Source organism: Rhinolophus sinicus, chromosome 3 (genome assembly GCF_057876585.1).
Source record: "Rhinolophus sinicus isolate RSI-liver-muscle chromosome 3, RSI-T2T, whole genome shotgun sequence".
Lineage (NCBI taxonomy): Eukaryota > Metazoa > Chordata > Mammalia > Chiroptera > Rhinolophidae > Rhinolophus > Rhinolophus sinicus.
Window position 1 is genome coordinate 106,733,071 of NC_142503.1, and position 16,724 is coordinate 106,749,794.

Below are 16,724 nucleotides of genomic sequence, written 5' to 3' on the forward strand. Positions count from 1 at the left end.
CACTGACATGAGGGTTATAATAGAAAAGGGTGCAATTTTATACATCCCTCACATGCTTTAAAGATCTTCCAGAATTCATCTTTATGCCTCAAAGCCATTCCAGATGTAAATCTAAGCCCTAAATGATAGGCTATTTTAAAACTTTTTTAAAACAAGTTCATAACAGAAGAATTAAGAAATAGAAGTAATCATAAAGAAAAAAGTTTTAATGACCTGCAATTCTACCACCAGAGGTAATGTTAATATTTTGATATATATCCTTCCAGATTTTTCTCTGCATACATTTTTTCCTATAAAAATCTTTGGGGATCATACAATACACACTAAACTTGCTTTTTTCTTTACTATATCCCCTCATTAAATATCTGAATACCTAATATGTCCTAGGGACTGGGGAATCCAGTAGTAAACCAGAAAGGCAAGGTCCACGCTTTCATGATGCTTACCTTCAAATGGGACAAGTCATTACCCTATAAAAAGAAAATACCAAATATAAACCATGGTGAAAATAAAAACGATGTGGGCAATTTTCGGTGGGGTGCTGGAGGTGGGAGAAGCATATCACAGGGTGTCACTAAGGTGACATTTAAGTTCTTGACACTCAAAGACCCGCGTACAGGCTGCACAGTAGCAATGAGTGTTCTGCCAGAGGCTGAAGTATCCAGGTTTGATGCTGCCAAGAGATCATGAGGACAGAAGTTGGGAGAGAGGAGTCAGGAGTTCTGTTTTTTGGTCATTTCAAGCCTCATGTGCTTAGCATTAAATCATTCAAATGGAGACATTAAATGGGCAACTGGTTACAGGGGTCTGGAGTTTAGAACATGATATGTCTGGCATTTGTGAGTGTAAATTTATTTGTGAAGGAGAGTTAAAGAGATGGGGTCGCAGCCTTGAGGCATTTCCACTTAGAAGTTGAACAGAGGCAAATACAAGGCAGACTATGTAGTGTCAAGTGTCTGATGAGAGAAGCCTGGAAAGTGTCTTGTCACAGGTAATGCCAACACCAATTGTGTTAAATGTTGGCTAGTTTCAACGAAATGAGAACAGAAAAATCATCACTGGATTTAACAACTACTACTAACTACCCCAGTCAATAAATATTCTTCTATAACATCACTTTGAATGGCTGCATTGAATCGCATTGTATGGCTGTACCAAAATCTGCTCAACCAGTTCCACTGTTAAATTCTTACCAAACCTTTAGAATCATAAAGTTGCCTTGAGCATACTCTTATGAGTTGGAATTGCTGGATCAAGAATATACATCCTAAAGGCTTTTTATACAGTTACCAACTACTCTGTAGAAAGATTTTGCTAAATTCAACTACCACTTCAAGGAAACGTCTTTGCCATTTTGATAGGTGATATGTGGTATCTTATATTTGCATTTTACTTAATGAAGTCTTACATGTGTATTGATCATTAGTTATTTATTAATAGCCTGCCCATATCTCTTGCCCCAAAGGAGAGTTGTTACAGGGCAAACTGTATGGTAAAATATCCAGAGGACTGAAATTTTGGTTTAATGAAGTGAAAAAGGCAGATAAACACAGGCATACATCACAGTTTGTGAATACAGTGTGTGACCCTGGTCAGGTAACTTCTCAGGTCTCACCTTCTTGTCCGTGAAATGGGGATCAGTTCCACCTTGAAATGTTAACGATGAATAACATACATAATGCTGGAAATTACAATTATTATGATAGTTATCCCAGTGCAGATGTAACTTCACCAAGGCACGGGAATCTAAAACTCACGAACCGTAGGGTAGGTAGTTGGTTTTAATAAACTAAGATGCATTTCTGGCATTCCCACCATCCCACTGCAATTCCTGCCCCTCCTCCCGCGTGTTGGTGGTGTCACCATGGCAACGAGAACGCGCTGCCCTGGGCACAATTCTCAGGCCGTTACCGACCTCCGCAGCCTCAGTCTGCTCTCCGCGGACCAGCGACTCCACTGCGCGTCCGACCCACCTGGTCTCGGGTTTATCTCCCTTGGACTGAAAGATAGGGGCCGAGGGGCAGCATGACCAAGGCGGCAGACTCTTCGCCGTTGGAGGACTTGGACCTGAGCGGAGAGGAGGTTCAGCGGCTCACCTCCGCCTTTCAGGACCCGCAGTTCCGGCGACTGTTCTCTGAGTACGCCGAGGAGCTAACCGACCCCGAGAACCGGCGGCGCTACGAGGCGGAGATCACCGCGCTGGAGCGCGAGCGCGGAGTGGAGGTGCGGTTCGTGCACCCGGAGCCGGGCCACGTGTTGCGCACCAGCCTGGACGGGGCGCGGCGCTGCTTCGTGAACGTGTGCAGCAACGCACTGGTGGGCGCACCCACCAGCCGGCCCGGCTCCGGGAGCGCCGCGGCCGGCAGCCAGTGGTCCCTGCCCTACAGCCTGGCGCCCGGCCGCGAGTACGCGGGGGGGCGCGGCATTCGCTACACGGTCTACGACGTGGTCTTCCACCCAGACGCGCTCGCCCTTGCCCGGCGCCACGACCGCTTCCGCCAGATGCTGGACGCTACGGCTCTGGAGGCCGTCGAGAAGCAGTTCGGCGTGAAGTTGGACCACAGAAATGCCAAGACCCTGAAGATCAAGTACAAGGGGACCCCGGAGGCCGCCGTGCTGCGCACGCCTCTGCCCGGAGGCGCCCCTGCCCGGCCCGAGGGGGAGCTGCAGAGCCCTCTCCCCGATTTCCCCTACCCCTACCGATGCCCGGCAGCCTCCGGGAACCCTGCCGTCCGGGAGCCCCGGGCGCCCTCCGCGCCGGAGGCAGTCCCGCAGCCCGCCCCCACGGCGCCCCGCTACAGCGTGCTGCAGCGCCACCACGTGGACCTCCAGGATTACCGCTGCTCCCGGGACTCGGTCCCCAGCCCCGTGCCCCGGGAGCTTGTGGTCACCATCGAGCTGCCGTTGTTGCGCTCGGCCGAGCAGGCGGCGCTGGAGGTGACGGGAAAGCTTCTGTGCCTCGACTCGAGGAAACCCGACTACCGGCTGCGGCTCTCGCTCCCGTACCCCGTGGACGACAGCCGCGGCAAGGCGCAGTTCAACAAGGCCCGGCGACAGCTCGTGGTAACGCTGCCCGTGGCGCCGGCCGCGGCGCGCCGGGACCTCCCGGCGCCGGAAGAATCCGCCAACTTGTCCGGAACTGACGGCGCGGCCGGCGCTTCCGCCCGCGAGGGGGAGGCGGACCCCACGGTGGGTCGCGCAGGGGCCGCAGGCTCGGATCCCAGCGGAACTGGGGCTGCGGTCGCCGGGACCCACACGCCGGACGCCGCTGGGGAGGAGCTCGTCTCCGAACTGGAGGAGCGGGACTTCGAAGGGCAAGGTGTGTTGACTACGGGCATCGGAGAGAAACCGCTTCCCGGAACCGGGAGCTCACCTGGGGACGGTGGCGGAGGCGCCCCTTGTACTTCATCCGGGGCCCTTGACAGGGGGTCTTCAGCTGGAAGAGGGAGTGAGCGTGGAGACACCGTGGAGACGCCCGTGGCCTGGGAAAGCACGGGCGGGGGGCCTTCGGATCCTGCCATGGGTGGTCCTGGGACCGACTGCAGGGAACCTTTGTGTCCTCCTTTGCAGTGTAACCAGGATGAAAAATGCTTGACGCTGCTAATCCAAGTGCCTCGGATCCAGCAGCAAAGTCTTCAAGGGGATGTGAGCCCCCTCCGGTATAAATTGTGCTTCTCCACCCAAGACTTTGTTTATTATTCCTTCTTTTTGCAATTTGCACCAGAGAATAAATTGAGTACCAAAGAACCAGTGGTTAGTATTTCTTCAAACAATGCAGTAATAGAACTGGCCAAATCTGCAGAGTGCTATGGACATTGGAGAGAGTGGTATTACGGTTTAAACAACGGTTCTTTGGAGGTAATAGTCTTTCTAGAGTCTTAATATTTGAAATATTCCATCCTACTTTTTAAATATATTACAGGCATCTTCTCAGCTTGTCCTAAACAAAGCATTTTTCATTACAGTGTATCTGGAAATGACTTGAAATTGACACACGTGATGAAAGATGTCAGTGAACGTTAAACGCATATTGGTGGTGGTGGTGGGGGAGGGAAGGGGGACATACTCATCCCTTCTGATGGATGGGTTTCAAATCTTCAAAATCGTCTTTAATACAGTTGTTTCCCTGAAATCCATTGACTCTGAAGGAGGCATGAATGGATTCCCAGGGATCCGTAGACCTCTAAAATTGTATGCAAAAGTTGAAGGTGTTTTCTTTTGGGGAGAACGGCTGTAACTTTAGTCATATTCTCAAAGGGGTTTCTTACCCAAATAAGTTTAAGAGGCACTTTGTTATGGCCATATTTTAAGTTGGTAAATACTTTGTCGACCACTGAAAATAGATAATGTACTTCCAGAGAGCAAAAAGTAACTTAGCCCGTGCCACAGTTCTTATGTAGGAAAACTAACTCAGAACCAACCGTGAATCTAAGTCCCTTGCCCTTTCTACCATAGGATTATACAGTCGCTGATGATGGTGAGGTTGTCCTCCGGTGGGCGTTATATTGCATTGCAATTACCTTTTTTTGCGTCTGTTTTAATTATCTTTAGGTGCCTACTAGTATTTGACACAATGGCTAGCATTTAACAGAGTGTAACTATAAACATTTGTCAAACTTATTGGTACCAACATCAGCTACACATCTTCTGGGCAAATACTCTAGAACTGGGCTAGGCATTACCTAGTTTACTGAGGCTATAATTTTGATGAATAATTCAGTATGTCCCGTTGTAGTTGCTACTATACTTTTTAGGTTTTTGAGGTCCTTGAATTTCAGATACAATACTCCAGTACTGTTGGCAAATTCTGAAAAAAACTTATATACTCATAAATGGATCGTTTTGTAGTTCATAAGCATGGTGATTGGGTATTCATGCTCTTGTGTGAGATGTGCTTCCCTCAGACCTTATTATGACTAGCATGAAAAAAAAAGTCATAAATGAACAATTGTGGTTTTGATTGAGGTTTGTATGTGTTACATGTAATTATTAAAGCTCTTTTACCATAGTCAAAGGTTTAATTCCCAGAAACAACACTAGTTGCACAGATTATATATTAAAAATTAAGTTTTTCGTCTTGGGCTTTAACGTGACAAATTTTCACTTCTTTCCAAACTTCTAGAAGTTTGCTAATAAGTTACATTTATATTTTATAAGGTGTATCTTCTGTGAGAAGGGACTAATTTGAAACCGACCAAAAGTGGTAAAATAAGTAGCCAGGACTAGGTAAAATACTTTGTGACAATATAGAATAGGAAATTTACTACCTGTTTTTGTCATTAGAAGGGGGAAATTTAGGAAAGCAGTCAATTTCCTGTAATTGTTTTAATGTGAAAATAACTCGCAATATGGGAAGAAAGCTTTGTGGACAAGCAGTTGAGAGAATACTAAAATATATATTTTAATCTGATTTTCTAGTATGCTAACATTATTTTATCAAAGAAACTAGACCAAAATGGGATTTTGGCAACTGTGTTTTATATCTTTGAAATCTGAAATAGATTTATAATTTCATTAATCATCACATTTGCTATGGCTGATAGGTAAACCATAATGTTCAATTTTTTTCTTTACATTTCACTGTCACTGGAACAGACTCTAAGTATTAAAGTATTTTAAAAATCACCAGAGTAGTAGGTTGAGTAGACAGATAACATATGATTATATCATACGCATTATATGAAAATAATTACAATGTAAGAAACTGGTTTGTGGCTGTTAAGGTCAGAATTGTTACTTTACACATCAACAAGTACAAAATATATTTATGTAAGCCTTAAATATTCACTAAGAATTTTCCTAAAGCTGATTACTGAATTCAGTATTTTTAGAGTGAAATCAGTCATTAGAATGTGAAAACAATTTTATGCAAATCATTTATATTTTAATCATAACCATTTTCATTATAAGTACGTGTTATTTTTTCTTGGGTTAACTAGAGATTAAACTATTTAATGTATTTTTTGCAATCAATGTGTCTTTTCCAGAGACATGAAACTTAGAAATGCGGTATTTTCTATAATACAGTGTTATTCTGGATCTTCAAATAATAGCAATGCAAATTACTCCAAAGTAAAATTTTTCTGTTCCCAAAGTTCATTTTTATTTGGTAGGTGTTCCCAAGTTCAAACGCTGTTTGATAGAAGAAAATTTGAAACTTGTCTCTTCCTGGTTTCCTCCCCCTATTTGGACCAAATAATGAACGGCTTTTATTTGTAATTATGAAATTTGTTTATATGAAAGTACAGAGGAAAATACTTTTATTCTTTTCAACAATGAACTGATTTTATGAATTTTAAACATTGTTATTTCTTCAACTCTATATACTTATATTCACTTGACATGAATATGAACAAATTGCTGTGTCTGGGATTTTTGTCAAAATGATTTTTGCTTTTCCTAATAGTTTAGAAAGATACCTCATTCTTATAGCTATATGCTAGTGTCTCACTGGATTATCTCATTGCTTAAAAATAGAATATCCTTCTCTTAAATAAAATATTATACTTGACTCTTACCTGGCCAAAAACTAAAAGGCAAACTGGTCACAGAAAATTTGAATAGATCCTGTCGTGTATATTACGTAGCTGACTCATTAGAAAGTGTTCTAAAATTGAATTACATTTTACAGCTGGGACTGCATTTATAGCCCTAGAGGTGATGTTTATGGTATAAAATATTAAGAGAAAAAAAGGAAAAGAAAATGTCATTTGTAAGATGATCTAGGAGAGAAAACATACCTCAGGTTTACTAGAGACCTAGAAAAGGAACTACCGTTAAGACCTTTTTCTTTTAAGGTCTTTTCCTGTATGTGTATGTACTCTTGCTATTCTTATTTCTTACTGTTTTTCTCTGGTCAAGACAGGAGGAATAATGTTAAAATAAACATTTTAAAAGTGTAATTCTGAACTTTTATGAGCTGTTTTTAGGTACAATTGTGTCAAGTATGACCTATAAAGCAGAATGTTTTTTTATTTTTTTATTTTAGGAAAGGTTGTTTGTCAATGAAGAAAATGTGAATGAGTTTCTGGAAGAGGTCCTAAGCTCTCCGTTGAAACAAACAATGCACTTAACCCCACCATTAATTGAAGTTCTTCAGGTTACTGATAGTAAGATTCAAATTCAGGCAAAGGTAAGGATTTTGGTGGACTTTATAAAATAGTTACTTAGGACAAAGTTAAAGCCTAATAAATATCTTAATTCTTGATGTCATAACTTTAAACTAAATGTACATAATGGCTGGGAAGAGTGATGTTAAGAGGAATAAAAACTTTTTTGCATGTATTTTACTATGTGCTAAACACTCTGCAATTCGTTTTCACGTGTTATCTCATTTAATCCCAAAGTAACTGTCCAGTGAGGAATAGAGAGAAACTAACATTTGGGAAGTTAGTTCAGGGACAAAAAGTCTTGACTTTCAAACCATAGGAACTATGTTATTACAATTTGTTCATTCTTTCTAGTTGAATCTTAAGTTTGGTTATTTTTATAGTCTTCAGTATTGGACATAGAAATGATTTAGTAACTAGCAAAATTGGTTTATATGCACTGGGGGGAAAGTGGCTCTGAAAAATCACGAAAATTCAGGAATGCTCTTATGACTGCATAAGGATTTGTAGGCCAGGATTATTTCATCCTGAGGGAGATGAGTCATTGAAAGGATTTAATCAGAAAATTAATGCCAGATTTGCACTGTCAGTAATGCAATCACTGGCAGCATTTGGAGAATGACTGAGAAGGAAGAAGCCTGTCTGCAGGTTTGCAAGAGTTATTCCCTCACAGTTTTTTTAAAAAAAAAAATTTCCACAGGGTACAAGTTAGTTTTGTTTGTTTCAAAGAATTATTAATTTGTTGTTTCTTTTGACCTAGTTGCAAGAATGTGGTAACTCTGAGCAGCTGCATGAAAAGGAAGAAAGAGGCAATGAAGGAAGTCATCTAACTGAAAAAGAAAATATAGAATATCCTCCAACCTCAACAACTGATTCTGATTCATCTATAGCAGTTAAAGCACTAGAAAAAGACAATTGTGGTTCAGTTGCATGCTTGCAACAAGAGTCTCTTGATGTTTCTCAAATGCTATTTGGAAAGTCTCAGCAACCTGAGTCAAAATTGGAACCTGAATTTATAAAAGAAAAAGGTGTTTACTCAAATGAGGAAAAAGATAATTTGAAAGAACCAGTAATGACTGAAGAGAAAGAATTAGATGGAGATCACCTATCTTCATTAGCAATTCACAATACACCTGGTTTTGACAACATAAAAGAAACCAATATGCAGGATGGTAGTGTGCAGATTATTAAAGATCATGTGACTCATTGTGCATTCAGTTTTCAGAATTCTTTGCTGTATGACTTGGATTAAGTCTATAATTCTAGAATGTAAAAGTTAAGAGTAAAAAATTTTGGGACTTAAGATATTTCTGGTAACTACTATCTTAAAACTAAAGATATTCAACAAAGTGTATTTTGGGCTTAAAATAGATTCTCTTTATGTTAACTTCTGTCGTAAAACTGAAAGTGTTCAAGAAATTTGCAATTTTGATTTTAATGGGGAAACTGAAGGGGCTTTTTGTGTGTTTTTTTTGCATGTAACGAGTTTATAGTTTCCTTAATTATGGCGGTTTTTTTATTACGCTGATAGACGGATATTTTTTCTAATGCGAGTTAAACACTTAGTTTTAATACAACCTGTATATATTTACTTCTGTGTTGTTTTTGTTTACCATTACTGTAATAAAAGTTTCAAAATATTTATTACGTTGTATCTGTCAAAAAATTCTCAAGAATGCAATTAACTAGAAATATGTGTGTGGAGGGTGTAGAATCTCAAAATGTTTAGAAGTCTCATAGGATGTATTTATGCTTGAAACAGATTCTTAGAACTTTACTAACCAGTATTTATTCAAATAGTTACAATACAAATACTCTGAAATGTAATATTCTTGCTTCAACTCTACTCTTTTCAGGTCTGTAACAGAAGAAAATACACAATAAAATACAGGTTATTTAGTACTTTGAAAATTTCTTTAAAGAGGTTTTTGGAAGTTACTATTACAGTATTAAAACACCTCTTGCTTTTAGAGTACATTTACGAATTTTAGAACAGGACAATTAAAAATACTGGGAATTGGGGTGGCCGGTTAGCTCAGCTGGTCAGAGCAGGGTGCTCTTTAACAACAGATCATGTGCCTCATTGTGCATTCAGTTTTCAGAATTCTTTGCTGTATGACTTGGATTAAGTCTATAATTCTAGAATTGCTGGTTCCATCCCCACATGGGCCACTATGAGCTGCACAACCCTCCACAACTAGACTGAAACAACTACTTGACTTGGAGCTGATGGGTCCTGGGAAAACACACTTAAGTAAAAGTTTTAAAAACAACATACCGGGAATTGGCTCCCACAGGAAAACTGTTTTCATTATTTCATGAAAACAAAATGTCAGTGTTGTCTAATACATTTTCTTTATAATACCTGAAAGTGGGCAGCAGATAATGTATCTGTGGCTAAGTTATTAATTTTGTGAAACTTTATTTCAGGCCAGAAGAAAAATCCTAACAGGTTTTTTTCCTCACAAAAATATTTAGGACAGCATGAAAGAAAAAATGTAGAAAGGAAACTGCTAACCCAGTCCCGGACCCCAAAAAGCCAATTCAAACCTCTGGCCTTAGTCCTGGAAATTATAGTATCTAGTATGTTTAATCCTTTGAACTGTGGAGGACAGAGCAGAGCACCAAAAGTTGGTACAAAGTCTGGAAATTCATCTTGATTTACATTTATAATCCTGATGAATTCTGGAATCAGGCTGGGCTGAGGGGCAGTAGCTCACAAAGCAAAATCATACTGTATGTCAATTATATCTCAATAAAGCTGTTAAATAAAAAAAAAACTATTAGCCCCAACTTAGATGACCATATGTATTTTTCAACTATAATATGAATCTTAATTTGTGGAATAATTTTGAAACTGCACTTAACACAATTTTCTTAGATTGAAATGACTAATTGTAATATCTACACAGATATTAGGCTATCAGTAATTTTTGGTTGAATGTTCATTGTATACTGTTAAGGGAAACTTCCCCGTTAAATGTGGAGTAAATTTTAAGCCTTTTTCCTGTTACTGTGTTTGTCCTTTTAAAAAGTAGGATTTCAGTTAAAGCTGGCACTAGAACATGTTTCACTTTGGCATGACTGAACTTTATACCATTTCTGGCTGTATTTCACTTACACAGCAGCTTTTTATTGTTCATTATCTATGCCTGGCTAATTTTGAAAGCCAATTTCTTCCAAAGAGAATGCATTTTCAAGAGCTGGGTTTTATTTCAAACTCAGTTATGTAATGTTACAGATAATAAATATGAAGATGTAATGCTAACTTTAAAAATTCTAGAATGTCTTTACTGAATTTTGGTGTAAAGAGTAAACAATTTATTCTGCAAAATGATTAGCAATCTTTTTATGCAAAAATGAGTATTTTATTTTGGCAGCACTAAAAGAAGAAAAACAAACCACTGTATGTCTACATTGAGATGAAAACAGTGTTTAAACTTTCTTATCAAATACATTCCAAAAGAAAGTGTTTTATGAAGGTTCCAAAGCACAGGCAAATCCTAACACAATAATACAGGAATCTGTAATACTGAAAATGAGTTTTTGACAGGGTGCTTAACAAACATAATTTCTGAATTATAAAACGAGGGAAACAATCCCTTCCTAGTAACCTTGTCAAGAGTGAAACGGCTTGTTCCATTAATACTCTAACAATTTCATTGTAATACTTTTTACTGCTATGACAATTTTAAATAAATTTTGCTGTACTTAAAATAAGTTTTGAAAGTGGAAAAGTGTACAAAGTTGCAGATAAAAAGATTAATAGATGCAATTTAAGTAAAATTTCTCCTCTTCTCTCACAATTATTTAGCAGATACAGATTGAGCTTTAAAACCCAACTCCCAAAATGAAAACTTGTGTTTATCAGACATAAAAGGAAAAGATCACTATATTTGGAACCTTTTACAAGAACTTTTTTTTTGTATTAAAGCAGAAACCAGTCCTTAAACTCTTTTATTCATTGTCTATTCTGTTTGGACAAATATCAAAAATAGAAGACTGTCACTTTTGCTTTTGTAATTGTGATTTTTTTTCACTGCAGTCTCCTATAACTTTTACAGAGTTCATGGTCCCTAATATCTCCCCACCCTCCATTTTTCTTAGGTGGGGAAACGGCTGGCATAAACTTCTCACTGATAGTTAGAGTTTCTGGAAACATGTACTGTTTGTTATTATTTAAGAGTGACTCAATTTGGGCACTCTGGGTGGATGGTCTACAGGTTTTCTTGTGGTGCATACCACAGTCTCCAGCATGAAAAATCCTAGGTACTTGAGGAACCAGCACTTTCCAGAATTTTGGAAGACAAGATACAGTCAAATATTGAAGAGTCCAGTCCCAGTTATAATCATCGTAAGTACAGAAAGTGTCTGTGCATTCAATCAGCTTCTGATACGCTTCCCGGGTCAGGGCTAGACCCATATTGTGCTCTGTAGATTTCCACGTTTTCACGTCTACCTTGTCAGCAATGCCATAGAAACTGCGACTGGCAGTATAGCTCCCCAGGGAGAGAACGTCACATTCAGGACACTCTTGTTGCTTTAATTTCCACATCTTTTTGAAGACATGGTAAAAGTCTGGGGCTAGGTAATGATCCTCCTCTAGGAAAAGTATGAGGCCACCATAGTCTCGCAGAACTTTGACCCTTTCCCATACAAAATGCAGCTTCCACCACCAATGGTGTTTGGTTTGGGAGAACTTGGCCTCTCTATAATGGCCAAAGGAGTCAGGATACTCAGCATTAATGCAGCCCATCTTCAAAGCTGCATTCTTCTCCAAATCTCGGGGGCAATCTCTGGGGTCACTGCCCGGAAACTCACTGGGGTACAACTGAATGCTGAAAGGAAAGAATACCTGCAGAACAGGACAGAAATCCACCCCAGCGATCAGCTGATTGATCTCTGTCGACCAGAAGTCATGGCTAAAGATGACGAGGACGTTGTCAATGCCCTGGGCTTTTCGAAGTGAGTCCAGCAGCAGTTTGAGGTACTCCGGCCGGTTATGCACCTGGACCACCAGCACCAGCTCTCGGGGGACCCAGGAGCCAGCCTTATCTATATTTCTCAGCGTCTGGTCAAAGTTCAGCTGGTACACCAGGGACCGGTACCTCAGCGTCAGGTTGTCCGCCTCGGGCTGCGAGGCCGCTGCGACCAGGGGAGCCGCGGACTCGTTGGAGACCCGGCGGAGGCCCACGGACACGGCGGGATGGTCCCCGCCCCGGGCACCCGCACCCCGCGCGGGCTCGGCGTCCAGCAGCGGCGGGGCGAGGGCCTCGTTCTTCCTTTGTCGCCCATTGCTGCTCCAGAGGACGAAGCCGCAGGCGGCCACCACGAGCGTCAGGATCAGCACCTTCCGCTTGTAGATGCGGAACCTCATGGTCTCCAGGGCCAGGCGCGCGGGTGCGGAAAGGAACTAGCGGCTTCTGCGGGGAAGGGGCGGGCGGGCGGCGGTCGTCGCCTTGGCCTGTAGCAGTCGGAACTGGCCGCCGCGGCTGCCCTCGCTAACTCATCCCTGGCCCCTAGGGTCCTGGGGCCCGAAGGCTCTCAGCTTCCATGCGCCGCCGGGGCTCTACACATCCTTGCCTGGCAGCTGCAGCTCAGGCAGCGGCCCCGCCGCTAGGAGCCGCGGCTCAGTGTCGCCTCGGTCCTCTCCATTCAGCACGGGTCCCGGAAGAAGCCCCGCCGCGGCCGCACCGCACCCCAGCTTCGTTACCTGCGCCTCCAGCGGCCCTGTGTCCTCTGCGCTTTCATCCTTACGCGGGCCCCAGACGGCCAAGACCGAGCGACGCAGCCTCACCCCACTCCAGCGGCGACCGTTCTGACAACCCGCGACTGGCCCGCCGAGCGCCGCGGCCCTAGGGCCCACACCCCTCCGGACCGCCCCTTGGGCGGTTGGTTGACGCGTCTGCGATGCGTGCGGAGGTGCCCGGCCGACGCTGTCTGCTGCCTATTGGTCCGTGGCCCTGTCGCTCAAGGCTCAGTTCCTACTTCCGCTCTTTTCCTCCTTTTCCTGTTCGGCGCGAGTGGCGTTAGGCGAGGAACGTGCGCGCTGAGTTTCCCGGTAAGCTAAGATCCCGACTGTAACGGTCCCACGGGCGCTTCCAGTGCTCAGAATCTGGGGTTGCACTAGGCCTTTGTAGGGGAGAGACGGGGAGACCCGCTGTCTTGGCTGGGTAGAGTTCAAGAACTGGCTTCTCGCTTTAGGAAAAGTGGTTCGCGCATGGCGGCCACTGGGCCGGGAGGCACTTGTTAAGGACACGTCAGCCTTCAGGACGGCTGAGGGGTGACGATGCTGCGGAGGGGAAAAGTGAAACCGGACTCCTGCGGTGCCCGGAGAAGGAACGGGGGCGGGCCGTAGCCGGAGCCACCCCATCGCGCCCGGAACTAGGCATACCCAGGAGCTAGAACAGGGATGGAAAGGGTGCGAGGAAGAGTCGAAAATAAAGTCTAGCTTTGGCCCTTTCTTTGTGCGGAAGGAAAGTAAACACCACTACGCTTTTATTTTTGGAACAGGCACAGTAAAGTAAGCCCCAAATGAACCCACGTTGTATAGGTAACCCTGTGCTGCTGCTCTTGCTGTTTGTTTTTTTGTCTCATTCTAAAAATGCTCCAGTAACTTAAGCATTTCAGAAAGGCACACGTGTATGTGCATTTATTCATGGAATATGAGTACTTATATAATCTTTCTATAAATATAAGGCACTTTTACTTTTCAAAATGTTTAACGCCTGCCGTGTTTTTAATCTTAACCAGTTTCCATCGTGTGGACATCTCTACTGTAAAGATGGTCAATGTGCCCAAAACCCGAAGGACCTTCTGTAAGAAGTGTGGGAAGCATCAGCCTCACAAAGTGACCCAGTATAAGAAGGGCAAGGATTCCCTGTATGCCCAGGGAAAGAGGCGCTATGATCGGAAGCAGAGTGGCTACGGTGGGCAGACAAAGCCGATTTTCCGGAAGAAGGCTAAAACCACAAAGAAGATTGTGCTGAGGCTTGAATGTGTTGAGCCTAACTGCAGATCGAAGAGGATGCTGGCCATTAAGAGATGCAAGCATTTTGAACTGGGAGGAGATAAAAAGAGAAAGGGCCAAGTGATCCAGTTCTAAGCTTTCAGATTCTTATTTTTGAGAAAAATGTTGAAGGTTTAGAAAAATACCTGTACGAAAATAAATGCAGTGATATTCTTACTCGTATCTTTTGTGTTGCTTGAAATATAGAATTGCATAATGTGGTTCTCAAGGAAATAATAGTAAATTATCTGTAAGTCAGTTAAGGTTTATCCTCTTCCCAAATACCTATTTAAATTTAGTTCCACAAGAATTGGAATTTTGTATTTGTATATAAAGAAGACAGGAGTCCCACCTCAAATTTTACAACTAGGTTACAGAGCTAAATCATACAGCAGGGAAAATACTGCTATTTTACTTTCTGGTCATGTTCAAATATATATGTTGGGTCAAATCATAATTATGATTGAGCTGCTGGGAAAGGTCTCAATCAGATTTCAAAAAAGACAAATCTAAACCAGTGTGTATCAGACTGGCTGGGGCAGATAATCCAAGTTGGATAAAAAGCTTTTTGCAAATGTGTCAGATAAGGATGGCTAGCCACATATAATTAAGTTTAAAATGCAGTTCCTCAGTTATACTAGCTATCGTTAATGTTCCAACAGCTTCGTATGGCTAGTGGCTGCACTACTGGACAACACAACATGTCCAGTTTTTTTGGACAGCACTGTTTTAGAAAGTGGTCTTGAATGTAAGGCAGGAGTTAAAAGTTGGCTTCTAACTGAAGTTCTGAAGCTAGTAAAAAACGCCAAGTACATGATAGAATGAACTTTTTTTTTTTACTAATAAAGGTGAATGGTCTCAACCTGATAACCAAGATGGCCACTAAGTGACTGATGTGGAGGTAGTGTATACAGCACGGACAAGCTATACAAAGGGATGATTCATATCCCAAGCAGGATGAAGAATTCATGCTACTCAGAATGGCCCACAGTTTAAAACTTATAAATTATTTCTGAAATTTTCCAATTAATATTTTCAGATCTCAGCTTACCGTGGTAACTAAAAATGGGTTTACTCTGGGAAGTACTCAAATGTAACTTCTTGACTTGTGAGGGTTGAAGAGGTAAGCAATTACGACTGAAAACTGAATGGAAGGTTGAAACTCCAATTGAAAGAGGAGAGCCCAGTCATTACCTATGGAAGGCACAGAAAAACGAGGATTAAAAGGAAAACCTGGGAAAGGGTATGGATTATGAGAGAAGAGAGCAAGAAACGCTTTGGGGTACGTGAGTTTTAAGTCAGCTAAGATAATTACATGGGGATGGTTTGTAGATGAGTAAAGTGAACGCAAAGGCAAAAATGGGTGTAGGAGTAACAGCACTTATTCCCAACGTAGACAATTATAGCTGCATTTGTAAAGGAAAAAAATGTTTCTACAAGAAAACTTAGAAATCAGATGCACAAGTTAACTTTTAAATATGCCACAAAACACTTTAAAAAAAAAATGTTTTAATATGGTTCTTTCATAATTATGAGCACTCTCTCACCAATTTATGAGGTTAGAAAATCCTAAGATACTTTACTTACAGAACTCTTGGTTTTACAGACCAAAATGAATTATCTTTAGAACACAGTATAAAGCCTGGGCTTAAAATCTCTGATCTGGATACATAGTACCTCTGCGAGGTGATTTGTGAGGATTAAATAAAATACTGTATATAAAAATCTGGAACAATGTAGGTACCGGGTAAATCACAGCTCTTTTTATTTAAGGCATATTTGCATTATACGTACTTTTTTTTTTAAATGACAAACTAGAGAACTTTTGCAGGAAGAAGTTAACTGATAACTAGCAATACAAATTTAAGGTCGCCCAAAGAATTACTCCTCTGGACCAATGCCTTGTCTCAAAGAATCAGCTCTGAGAAGAAACTGTTTTAGAGTTCATATACATAAAGTCTTAAAAAAAATTTAAAACAGTATTTGCTAAGGAATATTTGTATTTTCAAAAAAAAAAAAAAAAAATATGCCCCAAATAGACAGGAAGTGGAAGTAACCTAAGCCATAAGAAATAGTCTTACACAGACTACATCTCCAACTCCAAGCCCAAAATAGCAATTATATGCAAACGCTGCAATAACTTTTTACCCTCATTTGTTCCCAGAAACCAGTTAGGAGACTTCTGCAATGATCTAGGAGAAAGGCTGATTTGAAGGGCAATGGGAATGAACAGAATGGAACAGTTCTACTGATCCCATTTTCTACATCTGTTTCAAATTAGTTCCTTTTCTATTCTCTCCCCCAGTTCAAATCTTCCTCATCCGGTATATTGCCACCACATTTATTTATTTATTTTTTAAATTTTATTGGGGAACAGTATGTTTTTCCAGGCCCATCAGCTCCAAGTCGTTGTCCTTCAATCTAGTTGTGGAGGGCGCAGCTCAGCTCCAAGTCCAGTTGCCGTTTTCAATCTTAGTTGCAGGGGGCGCAGCCCACCATCTCATGCGGGAATTGAACCCGCAACCTTGTTGAGAACTGGTGCTCTAACCAACTAAGCCATCTGGCCGCCCCTCCGGAGGCTCAGTGGCAACTCATTGTCTTCAATC

At 41.8% G+C, this 16,724-nt stretch overlaps 3 protein-coding genes and 1 pseudogene across 4 annotated transcripts; 3 read left to right on the plus strand and 1 right to left on the minus strand.

The window, feature by feature from the left end:
• The first annotated feature begins 1,892 nt into the window (after nucleotides 1–1,892).
• DNAAF2 (dynein axonemal assembly factor 2) lies at nucleotides 1,893–8,753 on the plus strand. 2 transcript variants are annotated; one of them, XM_074328198.2, is made up of 4 exons: nucleotides 3,094–3,319; nucleotides 3,571–3,858; nucleotides 6,989–7,132; nucleotides 7,870–8,753. In XM_074328198.2, exons 3-4 carry the CDS (start codon nucleotides 7,064–7,066, stop codon nucleotides 8,359–8,361), a joined length of 561 nt encoding a protein of 186 aa, XP_074184299.2. In that variant the 5' UTR covers nucleotides 3,094–3,319; nucleotides 3,571–3,858; nucleotides 6,989–7,063; the 3' UTR covers nucleotides 8,362–8,753. The 2 variants fall into 2 exon arrangements, with proteins under 2 accessions (XP_019591558.3, XP_074184299.2); XM_019735999.3 differs by having other exon boundaries at nucleotides 1,893–3,858.
• On the plus strand, nucleotides 4,837–4,927 carry LOC141570949 (small nucleolar RNA U13; annotated as a pseudogene).
• Nucleotides 8,754–10,455: 1,702 nt separating the features above from the next.
• Nucleotides 10,456–12,519, minus strand: MGAT2 (alpha-1,6-mannosyl-glycoprotein 2-beta-N-acetylglucosaminyltransferase). Its single transcript, XM_019736000.3, has one exon. The coding sequence runs from the start codon at nucleotides 12,484–12,486 to the stop codon at nucleotides 11,146–11,148; it is 1,341 nt and encodes a 446-aa protein (XP_019591559.3). The 5' UTR covers nucleotides 12,487–12,519; the 3' UTR covers nucleotides 10,456–11,145.
• A 514-nt stretch (nucleotides 12,520–13,033) lies between these two features.
• Nucleotides 13,034–14,295, plus strand: RPL36AL (ribosomal protein L36a like). The gene is made up of 2 exons (XM_019736001.3): nucleotides 13,034–13,170; nucleotides 13,863–14,295. Exon 2 carries the CDS (start codon nucleotides 13,894–13,896, stop codon nucleotides 14,212–14,214), a length of 321 nt encoding a protein of 106 aa, XP_019591560.1. The 5' UTR covers nucleotides 13,034–13,170; nucleotides 13,863–13,893; the 3' UTR covers nucleotides 14,215–14,295.
• The last annotated feature ends 2,429 nt before the right edge of the window (nucleotides 14,296–16,724 follow it).